Source organism: Bos grunniens, chromosome 8 (assembly GCF_055505025.1).
Source record: "Bos grunniens cultivar Pamir isolate PY7600 chromosome 8, Bosgru_T2T1.0, whole genome shotgun sequence".
In the NCBI taxonomy this organism is placed as follows: Eukaryota; Metazoa; Chordata; class Mammalia; order Artiodactyla; family Bovidae; genus Bos; species Bos grunniens.
In genome coordinates this window covers 101472031-101493243 of record NC_141172.1, presented here as the reverse complement: position 1 = coordinate 101493243, position 21213 = coordinate 101472031, and the positions used below count along the sequence as shown (strand labels likewise).

Here is a 21213-nt window from a genome sequence, read left to right as displayed (position 1 = left end):
ACTCTAATAAATTATCCCCTCCTTTTCCGAGTGATGCTATTAATATTCATTAGATTCCATCCAAGAAGTAATAACCCATTGGATAGGAAGATGCCAATTCCTCTTAATTGAGTCAATGGATAATAACAAAACATATTTTTGAAAAGTTCATTATAAAATAAAAATTTTAATATTTATCTATATGGGTTGGCTTTCTATTGCACATTTATAAGTACAGGCAAAACAGGAAAATAAAGCCCTTTTCTTAACAATGAGATGGCTGTTTTCCATTATATAAAATAATAACTTAGCAGCAGTAATTATAACAGTATGAAGGTGTTGAAAAGCTAATGACTTGTAACATAAATCTGAATATACTCCAGAGACTAAAAATACTATATGAAATATCATTTCAGGTATTAATAAATATGTATTTCTTATTCACTGAACCAAACACTAAAGTCAAATTTACAGGCACAGCACATTCTAGGATCATAAAGATCCTTTATTTTTCTTGCTGAATGAAGTTAGGTAAAAAATTAAGTAATACTTAAATCATCAAATTTTTAAATTTCTCAGGGCGTGACATCAGCAAGGTGGCCAAGTAAGACATCCCCACCCTGTCTCCCAACAACAATCTGGCATCTATCCATGTACAAAAGTGCCTTTGTGGGAGCTTTGGGACTGGGTCAGAGATTGTGAAACCCTGGTACAGTCCAACAGCAAGGATGGCTGTTTTGAGAAGGCAAGCTCGCGCCCAAGTGGCTGACTCGCCGACTACGGTCCTGGTTACAGAGCCAGAAACAGTGCCATATCATGAGGGACTCAGCTACGCCCCCGTGTGGCTGTGATCCTGTCACCAGCACTATATGCCAAGAGACGCAGAAGGAGTCACGCCCACCCATAGGCTGGGTAATAGCGTACAGATTTCGGTTCTGGCTGTGGACCCTAAGTGCCTCCAGCTTCTCCTGGCTGCGGTGTGGAGTCCCAGAGGGAAGCCCACACAACTTAGTCTGGAGATTCTGAAAGGGCCTGCAACAGGGCTCTGGCCCATCCCAGCCACAGTCACCAACAGTCAGGTTGACATAGGGACCTCGCAGGAGATACACTCATCCGTGCCCCTGGAAAATCGGAAGGGACCCTGAACTTGGCTCCAGCCCCATCACAGGAACAGGCCTGCATGCCCAAGGACACAGAGGGAGATGCTCCTGTTCACACGACTGCAGATGCTAAAAGGGCCAGACAAAACTGCTAAGAAAACTGAACAAACACGTCATGGCGGGAGAGCTGAGGCCTCTAATGTTGCGCTGGTGCCTGAGACCTGCCTTTGGAGGCCTGCTGACCAGTCACCAATTTTCCAACTCTTCTCTCTACAGAGCCCTGCCTGGCAATACCTGGCAATACATTTCACTCAGGAAAGGACCGAGGGGAAGCAAACCTATTTACACAACTAGAGAAGAAACCAACACCAGATTCCTGTCCTGCGTTCTTCAATGTGAACAATTAGGTGAGACATCAGAAGAAAAGCAGCTGCACTGAAGAGAAGAAAGAAGAAAAAAGAACACAGACAAGAAAGGAAAAAAATTCAAAGACAGAAAGTAGTTTTTTTTAATCGAATTTAAATTCTCAAAGATTTGATAAATTATTATAACTATAATCTTCATAAAAGAAACAAGTACTAATGGAAAACTTTCAAAAGTTATTTCAGAAAGGAATTTTCAGCAATTTAAAGACTCAAAGTTTACTTCCTACCTATCCATTCTTGGGAAATTATTTGATGAACACCAAAAAAAAAAAAAAGGAGAAAGTAAAGGGAAACATGAAATCTAGAGAACAGTGGTTACAACCCAGGGGAAAACTCAGGATAGGTGGGAGGGTTACCTCAGGCTTACATTAAATCAACTTGTCCAAACTGCAGCAGCAAGGCTGAAGGCCCAATGTGCGAACGTTGGTGGGACCACAAAGCTATGTAAGAACACACTGTTCTTTTGTCAAAATATGCTACCAAAATCTTAGGAAAACACATACACACACAAAACCCCCAAACTAAAATCATACCATATTTCACTGACTGTAAGATGCACTTCTTCACATTTTAACAGCTCTGAAAGTATGCTGGGACATACTTGGTGAGAACTTACTCTCTGTACCAGGCAGTTTTAAACCCTTTACATGGATTGAGTCATTAATCCACATAACAGCCCTTAGGAACATTCTCCTTTCAGTGTCCCAAATGCTGTGAAATTCATCAAAATGAAAAGTAATTCAATCTGAGAACACTAATAGTTATGCACAATATGTACACTGTCAAAACAATATAAATGGTTTTGGATGCTTACAGTCAACCTAAGGATAAAGAAGAAAAGACCAGTTATGGCCACAGAAGAAAATGAAAATCCTGACAATCCTGTGAAGTTAAGAAGATGACAAGAAGAGGGGGAGAACAGCAGAAGGCAGCATATGAACACTAACACCTTCACCCTTGGGTTGAGAAAGCATATTTATTTCTTCTTTCATTATCTTTAGTTTTCTGTTGGGAACTGTGTGTTTTAGTGACGTTATAATCAAATAATGGGAGGGTAATACAAACTGAGTTAAATCCTCACCATTGATAACAAGGAATCTGAAGATATTTTCTGAAGTTGATAAACCAAGAAAAAAAAATCAAGAAACAGAAGTATAAACAGTTTATTTCAAATTTTGGAAGAACTAAAAATAGAAAGACTCAAAAGAAGTTTCCTTTGAAGAGTGGAATTATGAGGTGATGAAAGATGAGGTGAGACTGTTATTGTTCAGCATTTATGGACTGCCAAATACATTAATAACTTTGACAAAAATGAAGAACACTGAAGAAGGCAATAAAATTATTGTTTTTGTCTAAGAAAGCAATCAAAGTTTTAGGGCAGTACTGAAGAATCAGGCTGCTACGTGTATCATAACTGAAGTCAATAAAGCACCTAGGATGCATCAATCACTAAGTCAGATTTACTGTTCTCTGATCACTGTACTCATCACTGTTCTCATCTAAAATAAAGCTTAAAATTACCTTGCAGTCACAGAAGCACAACTCATCATTTTTGCCATGTTACATAAATACTTTTTCTGGGTCTAATACACCCTTGGGAACACAAGCCATTAGTTATATAAATGAGATCCAGACTGAAAGAGAAGTTATTGCTGGGCCTGACTACAGTGGGTCACCTGCACTCTGCCCACCCCTGCTGAGACCCAAGATGGTCAGGCAGCTCAATCTGGGAGGAGCGGGAGGAGCCTGCTGCTTCTCTCAGGAAACAGAAACAGGGATGACGTCTGAAGCTAAGACTGCGGTACTCTGACACTGACTTGTCTGCCCACAGGTTGTACATTATTTCATCTCTCCAGACCACAAGGGATGAATACCATGGCTAGAAAATCAAGGTCAATGCCTCCTCAATTCTGAACTGGCGCCTGGTTTCCTAGCAGTCTTACTCAAATCCAAATTCACTGAAGAGAATTAGATCTTCAGGTTTACAGCAATTTGCCAGGCTCCTGTATTTGGATGCATTTTGCATATCTGGGAGGTCTCAATCATATGCTGATGAGCTTTAAATATATAAAAACAACAGTTTTTGCTACTTTTACTGGTAAAATAGAAAAATGCCTCTATTTTAAAGAAATAAAAAGTCAACTGGGAAGATTTTCCTGTAAAATATTAAGACAAATGATACTTAAAAAAGAAGTGAAGCATTGGGAAAAAAAGCTGATAAAACTGATTAATTTCTCAGAAAATTATGCATTTGTACAACTGAGAGCAATTAACTTGATGTTCTACTTCTGCCTTTCAGAAAACTAGTAAACAATTATATTTGTAATTCTTAAAGAAAGATCATTAGTTGTCTGTAAAAATAAGCAATATTACAAGTTTAACTAAGTTCATGTTATTTTTAGGTATGTAAAAAGTGTCTCAAATAAATTACGATGTGAAATAGGTTGCCTATAGCCCCTGTACTTTTAATTCCCAGCTGAGAAAGACCTTCCTTTCATTTATCATAGTGGCCTAATTGTTCACTTCATCACTTTTAGCCATATATCACCCTCATCTTCATAAATATGCTCTCTAAAGGCAAATAATTCAGTCTTATAAAGTCACTGATAGTTTAACAGCATCTTAGCTCAGGATATATAAGACAAGGTTTTGTTTTTTTCAAACTAGGAATGTTTTGAGAGAGGAAGAGTTAAATGCCTATCTCCCATTTAGAGGGCAGGCAGAGTAAGAATCATGTTTTTGTCTTGTTCATTACTTGTCCATTGAGTAACTGCAGTACCCAACCTGGACTTGGCACTTGGTAGGCTTCCAATAGATATTTGCTGAATAAATGGTCATAGCATGTTTCAGAATTCTTAATGGCTGTTTCATCCTATATACAGAGAACCTTGAATATATTATAAGTATTTGGGGTCCTGAAGATCTTTCAGTGTTACTTAAATCAGTGTTGCGCCTTGGACAGAGAAGTCATCAAGTCTAATTCCCAAATCATCTACCTGTCTCCTGCTCTCCAATGCCTTTGTTGTTGCCTCATTTGAGCATTTATTGCCATTTCCCATCTGAATTATTGCAATTTTTACCCTGTAAAACAGTCCTCAGTCCCAGTCCCTACTTCCCCATTGCTCTCAGGGTGATCTTCTAAGATCACACAGAGGAACTGTGCTCCTCTGCTCTCCCTTTAAGTTTGTGACTTCACGTGCAGTCTTCCACAGGTGGCTGCAGTCCATCTTTCCAGCAGCAGCTCTCCTGGCCTCTTTGAAATTCACTCGCACCACACTCAGACCTTTGCCTCCCTGCGTGCTCATGCGCCCATGTCTTTGCTCATGTCGCTCCATCACCCTGAAATACCCTTCCTTGGGTCCCAAAGGCTGAGACAACTGCGTTTCATGTGTTCCACAGCATTTTATATACCTCTTAGATATGGTCTTGTTGGTCTGTCTGCCTCCTTCTCTACGCAACGGTATTCTGGGGTCAGGGAATCTGCCATTCATCTTTGTATTTTCACTAGTCCTGTCACAGAGCAGATCTTGCAATAAATGTTTAATAAACTGAAGTGCAAGCAACTTGTCCAGGGGTTTAGTAGAAAAAGAGACTGTGATACATGTTTCCTGCTTCTGGTTAAGTGACTCCTTCTATTAAACCCTAGGTTTTCCTAAAAATGATTCTCAGAAAAAATAATCGCTTTATGATATACTCTAGCAGCCCAAACTCTGGAAAAGTGATAGGCATGACCTAAAAATGAAAGAAAGGGGAGGAGAAACAATTTGGTGTGGGCTATTCCTACACCAAGACAGCCAGAGATAAGAGACCAGGGACCAGAGTACCAACCCTTTCTCTCTTAGATAAAAAGTAGGAAACTACACTTTTGGAACTCCAAGCAAATCATCTAGTACTTCACTTCCAGTCAGTAAACTAAAGGAAACAATCCCTTCTTCACAGAACTCAAGTAGTGTTGATCCTGGAAATGAAAGTGCTATATATATAGATAATACAGGACATTTTGCTTTTGTGGTTTTTATTCATTCCAATAGAAGAACTCAAAAAAATAATTCACCCATCATATCATAATCATAAGGAGGAAAGCCAGAGTGAAATCTGTGAGACTAATTCTCTAATTCTTTGTCTATAAACAAGTATACTGGGAGACAATGTTAGTAAAATTTGCTTTCTTACCAAAAAACCTTCTATATTCAGTAATAACAATAATGTCATAAAGCCTTTATCTCATAAATATTCCACAATCAACTTGATGCTTCATGAGCTATATTATAAAAGTACTCACATTTAAAAACATACAAAAAAGCATACTAAATTACGCTTACCAATGAACCAGAGGGCTTTATATGGATTAATTTAACCCTTATATCAACCCTAGGGAATAGATCCACTATTTTCTTCATTTTACAGATGATAAAGCTAAGAGACAAAGAGGTTAAATGACCTGCCAAAGTCACGCAGAAAATAAGTAACGGAGCTGGGACTTGAACCTAGGCAGTTGTGTGCCCAGATTTTCATAATGAAGCACTGTGCTTCTGTTACCTGTATATAACATGAACTCGTGTTTCTGCCAGATTTAATACATGTTAATAATGTAATATGTTCCATAGTTTTAAAAGAAAACATCATAGATACAGTTCAAGTTTCCGTGTACTCAATGTCATCCCTCCTCTCTCCCAAAGGCACACATCGTGTACTGGTATGTCTCCTTCCAGCCTACGTTTCGTAACTACACGTGGTATGTGAGAACGTAACATACAACACACAGTGAGGTTTATTCACTTTAAAGTTTGGTACTCTATCTATTAGTCTGCAACTCCATTTCAAAGATATATCTATACTAATTAATGCAGATCTGGCTGATGTCTATATTCCACTGAAAAATATATCACAATTTATCTTCTGACAGACACTAAGGTTGTTAACCGATTTTTCTTCCTTGTTATCACAAAGGAAGTTGCAATGTACACCCCTGTACTTTTCTCCTTTTCCATGTTAGGAAGTTCTCTAGGACAGGTGCCTAGAAACTGGACTCCAAGGTTGTATGATATGCACACACTTAACTTTATAAGATACTATAAATTGCTCTTCCAAGTGGATGTGCCAAGTTATATTGCTGCCAGCATTTCTCCATAGTTTAAGCAACATTTGGAGTAAAGTTAATAATTTTTGCCTTTCTGATGGTATCATATTGCTGTTTTAATTTGCGTTCCCTTGATTACCAGTGAGGTTGAGCATTTTTCATATGTTTATTAACTATATGGGTTTCCTCTTATTAGAAATGCCTCTTCACTTCCCTTGCTCATTTCCCTACTGGATTATTTGACCTTTTCCCTACTGATCTGTGGCAGTTCTTCACATATTCTGTAAATGAATATTCTTGGTTATGTGCATTAAAATCGCACAGATTATTGCTTGTCTTTTAACTTTACAATATCCCTTGTCCCAGTTAAAATTTTAATAGCTGTCAGCATTTTCAATATTTTCCTTTATGGTCTGTGCTTTTTTTGCATGTCTCATTTAAAAAACTGTTCCCAACACCAAGGCCACTTAGCAAGATTTCCTTAAAGCTGTTTCAAGTTTTATATTTTCATATTTAGATCTTTATATGAGACTTACTATCATGCCTGATGTGAGGTAAGGATCTAACTTTATCTTGTTCTACATGAGAGACCAACTGTGCAATGCCATCCACTGTCTGGTGGATCCTCTCCCACTGATCCATGACACCTCTCTTTCACATACGGTTCCCACACACGTGTAGGTGTCTTTCTGGGTTCTCTACTCTGTTCCATCGCTCTATTTGTCTATCTTTTTGGTCAGACTATTCCACTTTAATTATTACAGCTTTATAATAAGTTATATATAATATAAGTTATCATAAGTTATAAACTATATTATATAAGGTATAATGGGTTTTCATTACTGCCTTGGTAAAACTTTCTTTATAAAAACCTAAATACTCTGAAAAGACATGACAATATAATCAATTCTTTTTTAGAACAGAGGGTGTATGTACTTAATCACATTATCTCCTCCCTATCCCCTTCCCCAAGTGTAGAAAACAAGCCCAAAAACTAACTTAAAACCACAACTTTTGTCTTGTCTAAGAACTACAAAAAAGGAAGGAAAGAAGGAAGGAGGAAAGTGCCCCTCAGCCAGAGGCTGGAGACCACCATCCCCAGTTCCTTAAACTCATTCTGATCACAGGTGTTCTGCTACACATGATAAAACCTAAGACAACTCCCACCACCACCACCACCACCACTCTGAGAACTGCCCTTTGATCGGCTGGGGAGAAGGGAATCTGTGACACTTAGGTAGCGGACAGGAGACCCTGTGACACTCAGGCAGGAGAGTTAAGAGGTGGTTATCTTCATGTACAGAAACAACTGAGACCTGTGACACTCGGCTGAAGAGTAGAAGGTAGCCTCCAAAAGGCTATGGGAAGGGGTGCTGATAGAAATATCTTAACAGGTTCATAGTGTCAGTAACACGTTTAAGGATATGCAGTTTCATCAAGGTTTCGACCTGCTCTTTCTTCCTTTGGACAAGAAGTCCGTATCATAATGGGAGAGAGGGACCTGATTTCCTCCTTGTGCAATTAGGTGAGTGAAGAATTGAATGGAATAAAGTCATTGTTTTTAGATAATGTTGCAAATACCAAGCAGTGAGTCCTGGAAACTCCTAGGAGCAGGTATTTAACTTCCCCCTGGATACATTCTCAACATTGACTACCTATCAACACATGACTGCATGGGTACTGTGCACAACGCGTTGGGATTGAAGAGAAGAGTGCTTGGTAGCTCCAATAAGCCGCCCTGAGCATTACAAGAGAAGAAGCATGAATAAACTCGGTAAGCATCTAGTCCACTTACCTTCTTTTAAGAGGTCTACGACAAGCTGTGGAAAATTTTTAAAGAGATGAGAATACCAGATCATTTTACCTGCCTCCTGAGAAACCTGTAAGAAGGTCAAGAAGCAAGAGTTAGAATGGGACATGGAACTACAGACTGGTTCAAAATTGGGAAAGGAGTACATCAAAGCTGTATATTGTCACCTTGCTTTTTTAAAATACATGAAATGCCAGGCTGAATGAATGATGAATCATGAGCTGGAATCTAGACTGCTGGGGAAAATATCAACAACCTCAGATATGCAGATAATACCACTCTAATGGCAGAAAGTCAAGAGGAACTAAAGAGCCTCTTGATGAAGGTGAAAGAGGAGAGTGAAAAAGCTGACTTAAAACTCAACATTCAAAAAACTAAGATCATCACTTCATAGCAAATAGATGGGAAAAAAAATGGCAACAGTGGCAGATTTTATTTTTTTTGGACTCCAAAATCTCTGGGGATGGTGACTGCAGCCATGAAATTAAAAGATGCTTGCTCCTTGGAAAGAAAGCTATGACAAACATAGACAGCATATACTGAAGGACAGGGAAGCCTGGAATGCTTCAGTCCATGGGGTTGCAATGAGTCAGACATGACTTACCAACTAAACAACAACAAGAGGCCTAATGAAACAAAGCTCACTCTCCCTTATTAGATCTTACCAAACTTTCTGTATTTTTGCTACTCACTACCGAAGGCAATTCAAGGGTAAAATTATCCAGAGGTTCTATTTCTCCAGCTTCTTTGTTTAAAACAATGAAAGCCCAGTCTAGTTAGTTTAGGCAGAAAAAGAATTTAATAAAGGCCACATAATTTTCGAGAACACCAAGAAACCAGATATGGAAGTGGTCAAGCCACTGATTTGCCCTGGTGGAGACAAACCAGCCACCAAACTCCAGCTTAGGCCTCGGATGGTGGAATCCTGTTCCTGCTGCCTCTAGAAATTGGAATGTATTTTCCAAAACAGATTCCTGTAGGGAGCTCTTTACTTATTTATTTTTGGCCATGCTGTGCAGCATGTGGGATTTTAGTTCCCCTAACAGGGCTCGAACCCATACCCCCTGCATTGTAAGCATTGAGTCTTAACCACTGGACGGCCAGGGAAGTTTTAGGTACTTCTAGTTAGAGTCTACAGTGAGTGCATTTGAATGGCAAAGCCTCAGGTCACAAGATTGTGCCCTCACTGAAATATCAACTTGGAAAAGAGAGTTTCTGGCCTCTCCAATGGGGTAGTGCGTATACACAAAGGAGGGAATTCTCTCAAACAGGAAGAGTGTTCAAAGTCACTGTGCAGTCAGAAGGAGTAACAATGTGCCATCTAACGTGGAACCTGCATTTCCTACATCCCTGCTTCTCATGTTTCAGTGTGCATACAAATTACCTAGAGATCATGATTAAAATGCAAATTCTGATTCTGTGGGTTTGGGGTGGAACCCGAGAATCTGCATTTCTAGTAAGAACCCAGGTGATACTGGTTCATGGACCATTTTAGTAGATGAATGAATGTTAATGCACAAAATCAGAATCTACTTGACTATTCAAGAGTATTGAGCACAATCTAATAATAGCAACAATGATAATGAAAAGAATAATGATGGAGACTACTGTTCATTGAATGTTTATCATATGTCATATACTCTCTTTAGTGCTTCACCTATACTTTGCATTTGGTCCTCAAACAATCCTGTGAGACAGACAATTGTTATTACTTTTCAAATGAAGAAACTGAGTCTCACAGAAATGAACTGAGTTAAGGTCACAAGGCCAGTAGGAGACAGGGCTGGGAATCTACCTAGGCACGTCTGATCCCAAACTCTGAGTGGCCAAGCTCTACTAGCTCAGTGCTCACACTCCCTGCCATATCAATCCTCAGATAAGCACCCCTTTATAACAAGGAGGAACTGATGGTATAAACTAAGCCTGACTTTTAATTCTGCTTCTCTTAGCTTTCAGAATTTGTGTTGCACATCCTCCTGCAGGAAGGTGCCAGAAAGACTGTGCCTAAGAAAGCAAATTTAGTATTGGTGCATCTGATAAGAAGAGTCATATATTTCTTGTGGAATAAGGAACTTATAAAATTATGTCTGCATGTATATGTATGTATACATATGCATACATATACACATAAGCATATATTTACTTACGCATATTTTTATCCCTTAGATTAGAACATTGTTCTAGTACATCCAGCATTTGAATGATATATATATAACTCCTCTATCTGCCTCACAAAGAAAACTAAATGATCAAAAAACCAAAAAACAACAACAAAAACTAACCCTATATAAATAATAGTAGGTAGAGAAGGGAAAGGCTACCCACTCCAGTATTCTGGCCTGGAGAATTCCATGGACTGTATAGTCCATGGGGTTGCATAGAGTCGGACATGACTAAGCGACGTCCAAAAAAAAAAAAGCAGTAGGTATCTCTGGTATGCTGTCTCTTTAAGATTAGAATCCAGAATGGCCCTGGAAGAACACTGCCATCTGACTCCCACAGTCAGCGGTGTGGTCTGCTGGTCTCGGTATCCTTTCCAGGGCAGGAGTTTGACGCATCACTGGAAACAAACTAAATGTTCACTGACAGATGAATGGATAAAGCAAATGTGGTACATGTATACTGTGCAATACTCAGTTCAGTTCAGTCACTCACTCGTGTCCGACTCTTTGCAACTCCATGGACTGCAGCATGCCAGGCTTCCCTGTCCATCACTAACTCCCAGAGCCTATTCAAACTCATGTCCATTTCGTTGGTGATGCCATCCAACCATCTTATAATCTGTCATCCCCTTCTCCTCCCACCTTTAATCTTTCCCAGCATCAGGGTCTTTTCCCATGAATCAGCTCTTCACAGCAGGTGGCCAAAATACTGGAGTTTCACCTTCAGCATCAGTCCCTCCAATGACTATTCAGAACTGATTTCCTTTAGGATGGACTGGTTGGATCGCCTTGCAGTTCGAGGGACTCTCAAGAGTCTTCTCCAACACCACAGTTCAAAAGCATCAATTCTTCGGTGCTCAGCTTTCGTTATAGTCCAACTCTCACATCCATACAAGACTACTGGAAAAACCATAGCTTTGACTAGATGGACCTTTGTCAGCAAAACAATGTTTCTGATTTTTAATATGCTATCTAGGTTGGTCATAACTTTTCTTTCAAGGAGCAAGCATCTTTTAATTTCATGGCTGCAGTCACCATCTGCAATGATTTTGGAGTCCAAAAAAATAAAGTCTCTCAGTTTCCACTGTTTCCCCATCTATTTGCCATGAAGTGATGGGACCAGATGCCATGATCTTTGTTTTCTGACTGCTGAGTTTTAAATCAACTTTTCCACTCTCCTCTTTCACTTTCATCAAGAGGCTCTTTAGTTCCTCTTCACTTTCTGCCATAAGGGTGGTGTCATCTGCATATCTGAGGTTATTGATATTTCTCCCAGCAATCTTGATTCCACCTTGTGCTTCATCCAGCTCAGCATTTTGCATGATGTACTCTGCATATAAGTTAAATAAGCAGGGTGACAATATTCAGCCCTGATATACTCCTTTCCCCATTTGGAACCAGTCTAAATGTCTGGTTTCCGTGTCTAGTTCTATCTGTTGCTTCCTGACCTGCATACAGATTTCTCAAGAGGCAGGTCAGGTGGTCTGGTATTCCCATCTCCTTCAGAATTTTCCACAGTTTGTTGTGAGCCACACAGTCAAAGGCTTTTGCGTAGTCAATAAAGCAAAAGCAGATTTTTTCTGGAACTCTCTTGCTTTTTCAATGATCCAACGGATATCGGCAATTTGATCTCTGGTTCCTCTGCCTTTTCTAAATCCAGCTTGAACATCTGGAAGTTCACGGTTCACATACTGTTGAAGCCTGGCTTGGAGAATTTTGAGCATTACTTTGCTAGTGTGTGAGATGAATACAATTGTGTGGTAGTTTGAACATTCTTTGGCATTGCCTTTCTTAGGGATTGGAATGAAAACTGACCTTTTCCAGTCCTGTGGCCACTGCTGAGTTCTCCAGATTTGCTGTACTACTCAGTCATAAAAAAGAATGAGATAATGCTGTTTGCAGCCTGGTGGCTCAGATGGTAAAGAATCTGCCTGCAATGCAGGAGACCAAGGTTCAGTCCCTGGGTTAGGAAGATCCCCTGTAGAAAACCCACTCCAGTACTCTGGCTTAGGAAATCCCATGAACAGAGGACCCTGGCAGGCTACAGTCCAGAGTCACAAAGAGTTGAACACAACTATCACACACACACAGATGCAACTAGCGATGACCATGCTAACTGAAGTCAGAAGGATATACCACATGATATCACTTGCACGTGGAATCTAAATATGGCACAAACGAACCTCCCTACAAAACAGAAACAGACTCACGGACACAGAGAGCAGACTTGCGGTTGCCAAGGGGATGGGGCAAGGAAGAGGGACAGACCGGGAGACGGGTCGCTAGGGCTTCCCTGGTGGCTCAGATGGTAAAGAATCAGCCTGCAATGCAGGAGACCTGGGTTCGATCCCTGGGTTGGGAGGATCCCCTGGAGGAGGGCATGGCAACCCACTCCAGTATTCTTGCCTGGAGAATTCCATGGACAGAGGAGCCTGGAAGGCTACAGTCCATGGGGTTGCAAAGAGTCAGACTTTACTGAGCGACTCAGCATACAAACAGAGGAAACGATTACATTTAGAATGGATAAATAACTAGGTCCTACTGTGTAGCACAGAGAACTATATTCAATATCCTGTGATAAAAGATGATGGAAAAGAATATAAGAAAAGAAAGTATGTATGTGTATAACTGAGTCACTTTGCTGTATAGCAGAGGTTGGCACAATACTGTAAATCAGCTATACTTCAATAAAAAATGGGAGAGTTCCTGCACAAAATCATAAAGGAAGCTGTGTGTGTATATATATATTTAATACACACATAAAAACTCAACTTATAATACAATAAAAAATTTAAATTTGTGACAAATGCTCCAAATTTACATAAAAATCTCAAAAATTAATAGAATCCAAACCACTTGGAGATAGTCAATAATTCTTCTAACAATGGATATCCTCTTTACGCATGACTGCTAAGATTTGAGTTGAGCTTTCTAACAGAGCTAACATGAAAATTGGTAATTTTATCCACACCTTGTTAACATTTTATAACTCTGTGAGTTTAGTTCTGAACAGAAAAGAAATAAGAATGGCTTTCCAATAGGGGGAGGGGGCATGCTGTAGCCTATGGGATCTTAGTTCCATGACCATGGACTGAACCAACGGCCGTGCTGGTGAAAGCACGGAGTCCTAACCACTGGCCCACCAGGCACTCCCAGGAAACAGAATTTAAATGGTATCAGTAAAACTAAACAAAATGCACAGTTTCTTCTTGTTTCTGGCTAACTCAATAGTCATTTGTCAAATTATTTATTTTAAAAATATTATTCAAAGATACACAGTATTTCTACAATGATCTGATAAATACTTGAGCGTATATAACATCCATTTTAAAAGTGCCCGATGTCGCTTTCAGCTAGTTCTTCTAGAGCCTCTCCTTGCTTCGTCCTAAGCACGCTTTACACAGTAAGTGCTTATTGTCCATCTGCACATATTCACCCACATACATTTGGATGTGCTGGATTCTGAATTTCTTTTTAAAAAAATCTATGTTTCAAATAAATTTATTCCATTACTATCAGGGCTTCCCTCATGGCTCAGATGGTAAAAAATCCGCCTGCAATACGGGAAGACCTCGGTTCGATCTCTGGATTGGGAAGATCTCCTGGAGAAGGGAATGGCTACCCACTTCAGTATTCTGGCCTGGAGAATTCCATGGACAGAGGAGCCTGGCAGGCTACGTTCCATGGGGTTGCAAAGAGTTGGACATGACCAAGCGACTTTCACTTCACTTCATTTTATTACAAATAGGCAAAAAACACAAATACTGATAAATAAATAAAACTTTTAAGAGCACAGAACATAGTTTGGGCTCCACAAAACAAAGGTAAATTGTAAGTTAACTTTATATCTCTCTCATTAAAGAAAAGTGTCAATCAGATTTTCATCGGTCTCATTGATGCTTCCAGTTCAGAAAGTGTTTCTCTAAAGCCAATAATTTCCTAACAATATAACATCTTTCATGGAACAATGGATCAAAATATCAGGATCACTCCTTAGGAGATTCCCGTTACAGTTAGTTCAAGCTTTAATTTCTAATTTACTATACACGTACAGTGGACTAATATCCACTAGGCAGATGCAAGGAAATCTTGCAACGTGCTTTCTGCATGGGTAAATTATTAGGATACACACCACAGACGGCAGTTTACTGAGCTGGTTGGTTTACTGGACCACTTTGTAAGATACATTTCTGAATTCTATCCTCAAACGTCAAGTAGCATGTAGAAACTGTTGTCAGGCTGTCTCCTATTTCACACACAAAAAGGGGAAGGGGACAAGTAAACTAGATTCACAACTATTTAAGTGAAAAGGTACTACTTATATCCTACAGATATCAAGAATCAGATTTCTTAGAAAAAACTTCCACCAGCCTAATAAAGACAATGTTGTGTCTTATGATGGGAAGATTAAGTCAAAGACCATTTTGTGATTAAGTGATTGAAGTAAAACAAGAAAGGAAGGACAAAGGAAAGACAGCCCAAGGAATGGGAGAAAATATTTACAAAATGTATATTTAATAAAAGGCTTAAAGCCAGAATTCACAGAGAACCCTTACAACTCACCAATAAAATGGCAACATAACTAGAAAATGGGCAAAGGATCTGAACGAATTTTTCTCAAAAGAAGATATACAAATTAAAACCACAGCAAGACACCACTTCACACACCCAGCAGGATAATTTTTTCTTTTTAATGGAAAACAAGTGCTGGTGAGCATATGGAGAAGCAGGAATCATTTAAAATTGTTGGTGAGACTGTAAAATGGTGAAGATGCTCTGAAACACAGTGTGGCAGCTCCTCAATAAGTTAAACGGAGCTACCATATGACCAGAGACTCCACTTCTAGACAGCTGCCCAACAGAAATGAAAATGTCAGTTCAGTTCAGTCGCTCAGTCGTGTCTGTAGGTCCACACAGAAACATGTACATAAAAAAAAAAAAAAAGAAAGAAACATGTACATAGATGACATTAGCAGCAATATTTACCACAGCCAAAGACTGGAAACCACTTAAGTGTCCCTCAGTTGATGAAGGAAAAACAAAATGTGGTCTATCCATACAAGAAATATTATTTGATAATGAAATGGAAAATAATGCTCGTAGACACGACCACAGAGATTAACCTTAAAAAAAGTATGCTAAGTAGTACAAGAAGGCTGTCACGAAAGGCCATAAAATAAGAATCCATTTACATGAAATGTGCACAACAGGCAGATCTATAGAGACAGAAGTAGATTAGCAGTTGACAGGGGCTGTGACAAGGGGAAAAAATGACTGCTAATGGGTACGGGGTTTCTTTCTGGGATGATGAAAATATTCCAAAATGAGACAGTTGCAACAGTTACACAACTCTGTGAGTACACCAGAAAACACCAAATTGTAAAACTTTAAAAGAGTTATTTTAAGATACATGAATTTTATCTCAATAAAGCTGTTCTTTTGAAAAGAAAGATGAATAAACTGAAAACCACAATTCTGAATCAGATATGAGTATTTTCATTGTATATTTTATTATTAATATCAAGATTATATTTGGAAATCATAAATTGAAGATTTCCTTTTGGAATCTTAAAGCTGACACTAAAATGGGGAAAGCATGTTTGCAAAGCAATGTCATTTCAGGAAGTTAGAGCGTAAAAGCATAGGTATCTTGGCTTCCAGAAGCTTTTCCTAAAATACATGACTTTATGAGAAGAACTAATATGAAACCAAAATGTGCCACGAACGTCTGCTTTCTACATTGTACTCTGCATGTCTGTTCATCCCTTCCATGTTTCCGCTTCTGGCCTATCAGATTTGAATCATGAACCCAAAAGCATGACACTCAAACCCCTTCTATATAACAACAGCTCAGATTAAATAAATACTGAATGCTAGAATTACAGAATGTTTAGAATGTTAGAATTACAGACAGGGGCCTCATGTAACTATTTTCTTCTCCTCTCAATCCAGTCTAGGTAGATCCATGTATTTCAGAAATGCAAGTTATCTGATTATTATATATTTTGAGAAAAAAGATAAACTACTTCCAGATACATTTGGGTGTTTTGTTTTGTTTTTATTTTTAAAAACCTGTCTTAAATTGCCACACCACTAAAATGAATAAAGTGCTAAATTGGTTCCTATAAATAATAGTGGCAAAAAAATTATTAGGTTTATTTTCGTTATATGCCTAACCCAACATCATTTTGGCTTCAAAACTGTAACCAAATACCTTGATACTGATAGGAGAGCAAAGCTTTCAAAAATCATTTTACTATATAAAAATTCAGCTTCAGATCAGATATAAACCTTAAATCTAGCCATGTGATATCAATAGCACAATCCTACAGCTGTCCTCTCAGCCCTGAGGTACATCGACTGGATGATGAATTTCCTTTTTATATCACCTGAGTATATTATATTTCATTATTTCTATCTTTCTGAGAATAACAAAGGCCCAAATTCTAGCAAATTGGGCCAAAGGTTTTAGGAGTGCTGACGGCGCACAAGTCTCTGATGTACATGAACGAGGGACTCTGTCACCTCACGCGCCATACCTGGTATGCACTGTGCCGTGGCCTCGGTGGTTATGGTTGGAGCGACTGGGGGCTGCTGCTGACTGGAGCTCACTTCTGGCTCTGTGTTAACTGAGGGAGAAAGGGCCACCTCACAGGAGGAGACCTGGCTGGGCAGATGGGACAGGAACTCTTCGGAAGCAACTTGTTCATCCTGTCCTGGCAGCTGCAGGGCAGACAAAGGGATGCTGATCTGTTTGTTAGGATGGGATGTGCTCACGGGCATCTGCATGGCCACGTGCTGGCTGGTGCCATGGGAACTAGGGGGTCCTCTGTTAGGTGAAGCCAGAGATACCCTGGTGGTCTTCTGGACTACTGGTCTAGACATCACAGAGGGGGATGCGGACACACCATGTGGGTCTAGCTCTGAGCTGATGGCAGATGTTACGTGGGAAATCAGCTTAGCAGACCCTAAGGAGGGACCAGCATGAGTCTGAGACTTAGGTTTTGCCATCTGTGTCAATGACAGGGCTGGTCCATCTACCCCTCCAGTCAGCTCTGCATTTGCCACAATATAGTAATCTTCAGGAATCTCTTGTTTGATCTTCTTAATGATGACATCACTGCTGCATTCATCAATCATTTGAGTTTGGGAGCTCGAATGAAGAGAAGATGGTACTATTCCAGGCCTTTTTCGCGCAATGCTTTGAGGCCTCTGCGGTTGGGGTTCAAAGTCACTATCTTCATCAGTAACAGAAGACTCACAAACCATGTCAAACAGAGTGTTTTCATCTTCATACTCTTCAACAGCTTCATCCAGTTCAGAGGGCTCACTGCAATAAGAGAAGTCACAAGAGTCTCTGGTCCGATTACAGTCTAGCTTCGTTTTCACTGGTCTCCCAGGGTACCTTTCAACGGGGCTAGTTTGAGTCTCAGAGGGCACACCAATTATACTTGGACTATCAGAGTTAAAACTTCTGTTATCCTGGAAACAGACCCTTTCCTGGGAGCCAGCTCTGCAAGTAGCTGTCAGTGGCCAGTGATAAGCGTGGCCTGCACTACAGCCCCACATTGCTGTCAGGTTCCCATGGGAACCTTCTGAAAGTAAATGTTTCAGGTTTGGAATGAGGCTGCAAATGGTCCCATGGCTGTGGGCCCAGCTGACCAATTTGGATAGATTCTCAGATGAGGTATGAAGGCAATCCTCCATGTTACAGGATCAGCAGTGTCTTTCCTAAAAGGAAATAATCAAAATAAGAAGCCATTATTACCCAATATATTCCCAGATCTCAATCACTTCAATTTCCTTGAACTATGATTAGGTGGCACACAATAAAAGTAACAGTTAATATCACGTATATGGGCAGAGACTGGAAGAGAATGTAGGGGAAAAGTAAAAACAGTTTATGGTTTCTGGCTGTGAGATTTGAGAATTTTCTGTTATTTCCTTTACTATTATTAATATAATGTCTACATAAGAAAAAAAAGTGAAAAAAAAAACAAGCAATAAAATAGAGGTGAACTTTCTCATAGCACATTTTACTTTCATAGCACATTTCTCTTTACAGAGAGACAGGTTCAATTAACCAGGAGGATGAACTTCCCCTTTCACCTTCCACCACCATAAACTTCATTACTAGAGGAAGAGTCAACAAAGGCTCAGATTCATTCTAGGATGGATGGGAAAGAAGGGAAGTCTGGCTGTTTTCTGCTGGATACCAGAAAACAAATGACATTACTGGGAGTCCATGAAGAAAATGTGGGGCTAAATCAGATGTGGGGAAGAAAAATCTTTTAACAGAGAAGAGAAAACAGACTGAAAGGAGAGCCACTAGAGGCCCCTGCTGGGATGGGGCGCGGGCAGGCTGCAGACCAGAAGCAGGGATGGGTAGGCCGGGTGCCAGACCCTAACCAAGTCTTAGGAGCAGGCTTCCCATCTTCTTGCTGTCTGAAATTCCTGAAACACTGCCTTTACCTCACAATTCAGGTTAAAAACATTCATCCGGTCTATTTTACCATCTTAGGTTCCTATACACACAAGCTGGTATATAACCAACTACCAAATAGAAATAAATCATTCTTTATTGGACAGAGGTCAAAAAGAATACTTGTTACGGGTCCTTGACTGGGTAAGAGTAAGGACAACATAACAGGCAAAAAAAATGAAAAAAGGTACAGACGGAATCTGTGTGCGATTGGAAACGTCTAACAAGGCTCTGCCAAAAGGAAGACCCTGGGAAGAACTAGCAAGAAGGAACAAGGATCTTGATGTGTGTTCCCTGGTCATCTGCAGCTGGAGTAACAAGAGGCACCTCGCTGGCAGTGGGCTCTGTACTAAGGTGCCATGGTCCAACTGCAATGCCATGTGACCACACAGAAGGGTGCATTTGAGCCTCTATTCTCTGCCCTGCTCCATGGCACACCATCAGCAGAGTCTGGTAAATTTAAACCCTTTAACACATTTCATAATGTGTGCTACAACCTCTCTAATACAGCCATGGCCACAGTCAACGTCCCAAGCCTCATTTTCTACTACGGCCTTCTCTCACATTTCTTGTGGCCTCCTCCTCCCTAAACACAGTTTCTCACTGGCCCTGGGCCGCTAAAAACTTTCTTTGCCTTGATATGCAGCTGCCTTCTTTCTTTACCTGGAAAACCCATTCAGGGATGACCTCAGGACCACCTTCTGTTGAAGTCATTCTAGATCCTCTTTGCACCTCAGAGATTTTAGATTCTCTTCCTGTACTTCCATCATCTCAAAGAACCTGGCCTTTACTGTACCATTATCACTGACTTTCTTATCCATCTCCCAGACTTGCCTAAGGATTACCTGAGGACAGGGACTATGACACAATTTTTCATTCATCAATGAGGACCTACTTAGGGATACAGAAACTAATAAGATACGGTTGTGCTTGAAATCTCATAATCTATTGTACATGTTGAATATATAAATGAAGAGTGAATGCATAAATATATAAATACTGAAAGAACCATCCACACTAACAAACCAACATATAAGACCCTCAAATAAGAAACATGAAATTCCCTATGACTTTTATTGTAATCATTTAAGGGATAAGAGGACTTTCTCCCCAAGGGTGTAAACAGAAACAAGCTGTCTTGTGTATGTAGGAGAGTAATACATGAACAACCAGATTTTATGAAGCAGCACAAGCTGGGAAGATCCCCTGGAGGAGGAAATGGCAACCATTCTGGCGTTCTTGCCGGGAGAATCCCTTGGACAGAGGAGCCTGGCGGGCTACAGTCCACGGGGTTGCAAAGAGTCGGACACAACTGAGTGTTTGAGCACACAGACACAACAGATCAAAAGACCAGGGACTGGTGTGGGAGTCAAGAACTTCAGATTTTCCTTCTAGAACTTACGTCTTTGGCCTCTAATAATTCACTAATTATCTCTAAGTCTAAAATGACAGGACTATGATCTTCATGTTTCTTTCATGATCTAGCAATTTAGGATCTTATTTCATTCATATTCCTTTCATATAACTTTAAAGTAGAAATGCAGATAAAAGAGAAAGACTGGGGGAGGCGTTGGTATTTGTTTTTTGAACTTTCTTAACATACCTGCTTATTAGTTAGTGTGGCAGAGACTTCTATTTGCCTACCCAGTATCCATTCTCTCTTATTTATTACAGAGTCCCAGTCTGTTGGGGCAGCAATATGCTCACCTAAAACATATTTCCCAGCTTCCTCTGATATGGAAAAGATCATATGACACAGTTATAGCCAATGATACACAAACGGAAGTCACTGGGTGGGGCTTCTGCCAAAGCCCTCAGAAATATAGACTTGTCCAGTTTTTGCCTTTCTCCCTTTGTCCTTTCCTTTCTTCCTGCTGGGAACAAGGACATGATGGCTGGACCCCTAGAGGTCATCTCAGGAACAGGAATTAAGGACTTAAGGATGGGAAAGAATAGCCAGAGGAGCTTGGCAATATGATGGAGCCGCTGCATCAGCTCTGAACTGCCTAAGATTCCTTGTTACACAAGGGGAAAGATTAAACCCTGATCTAGCTTAAGTCACTGCCACTGAGTATTTGATTATACAAAGCTAAACGCAACTGCTAACACAAAAAAAGAACATTCACGTCTGGTTTTAGAAACCTTACAGCAGAATCCTTCTTTTTCTTTGCACTA

At 40.0% G+C, this 21213-nt stretch overlaps 1 protein-coding gene across 7 annotated transcripts in view; it reads right to left on the bottom strand.

The window, feature by feature from the left end:
- The window catches only part of KIAA1958 (KIAA1958 ortholog), a 129811-nt gene that overhangs the window by 48949 nt on the left and 59649 nt on the right, over positions 1-21213 (bottom strand). For 4 of the 7 annotated variants that reach the window (XR_015132135.1, XM_086315967.1, XM_086315968.1 and 1 more), the window contains exon 2: positions 17096-18287. Coding sequence is in view for 5 of the 7 variants with exons in the window: in XM_086315967.1 (XP_086172093.1) it covers positions 17096-18263 (1168 nt within the window). In the remaining 2 variants the exon portion in view is untranslated. Of the gene's footprint in view, positions 1-8379; positions 8465-17095; positions 18288-21213 lie in introns of all 7 variants that reach the window. The other 3 variants (XR_015132137.1, XM_086315970.1, XM_086315969.1) reach the window with 1 other exon arrangement.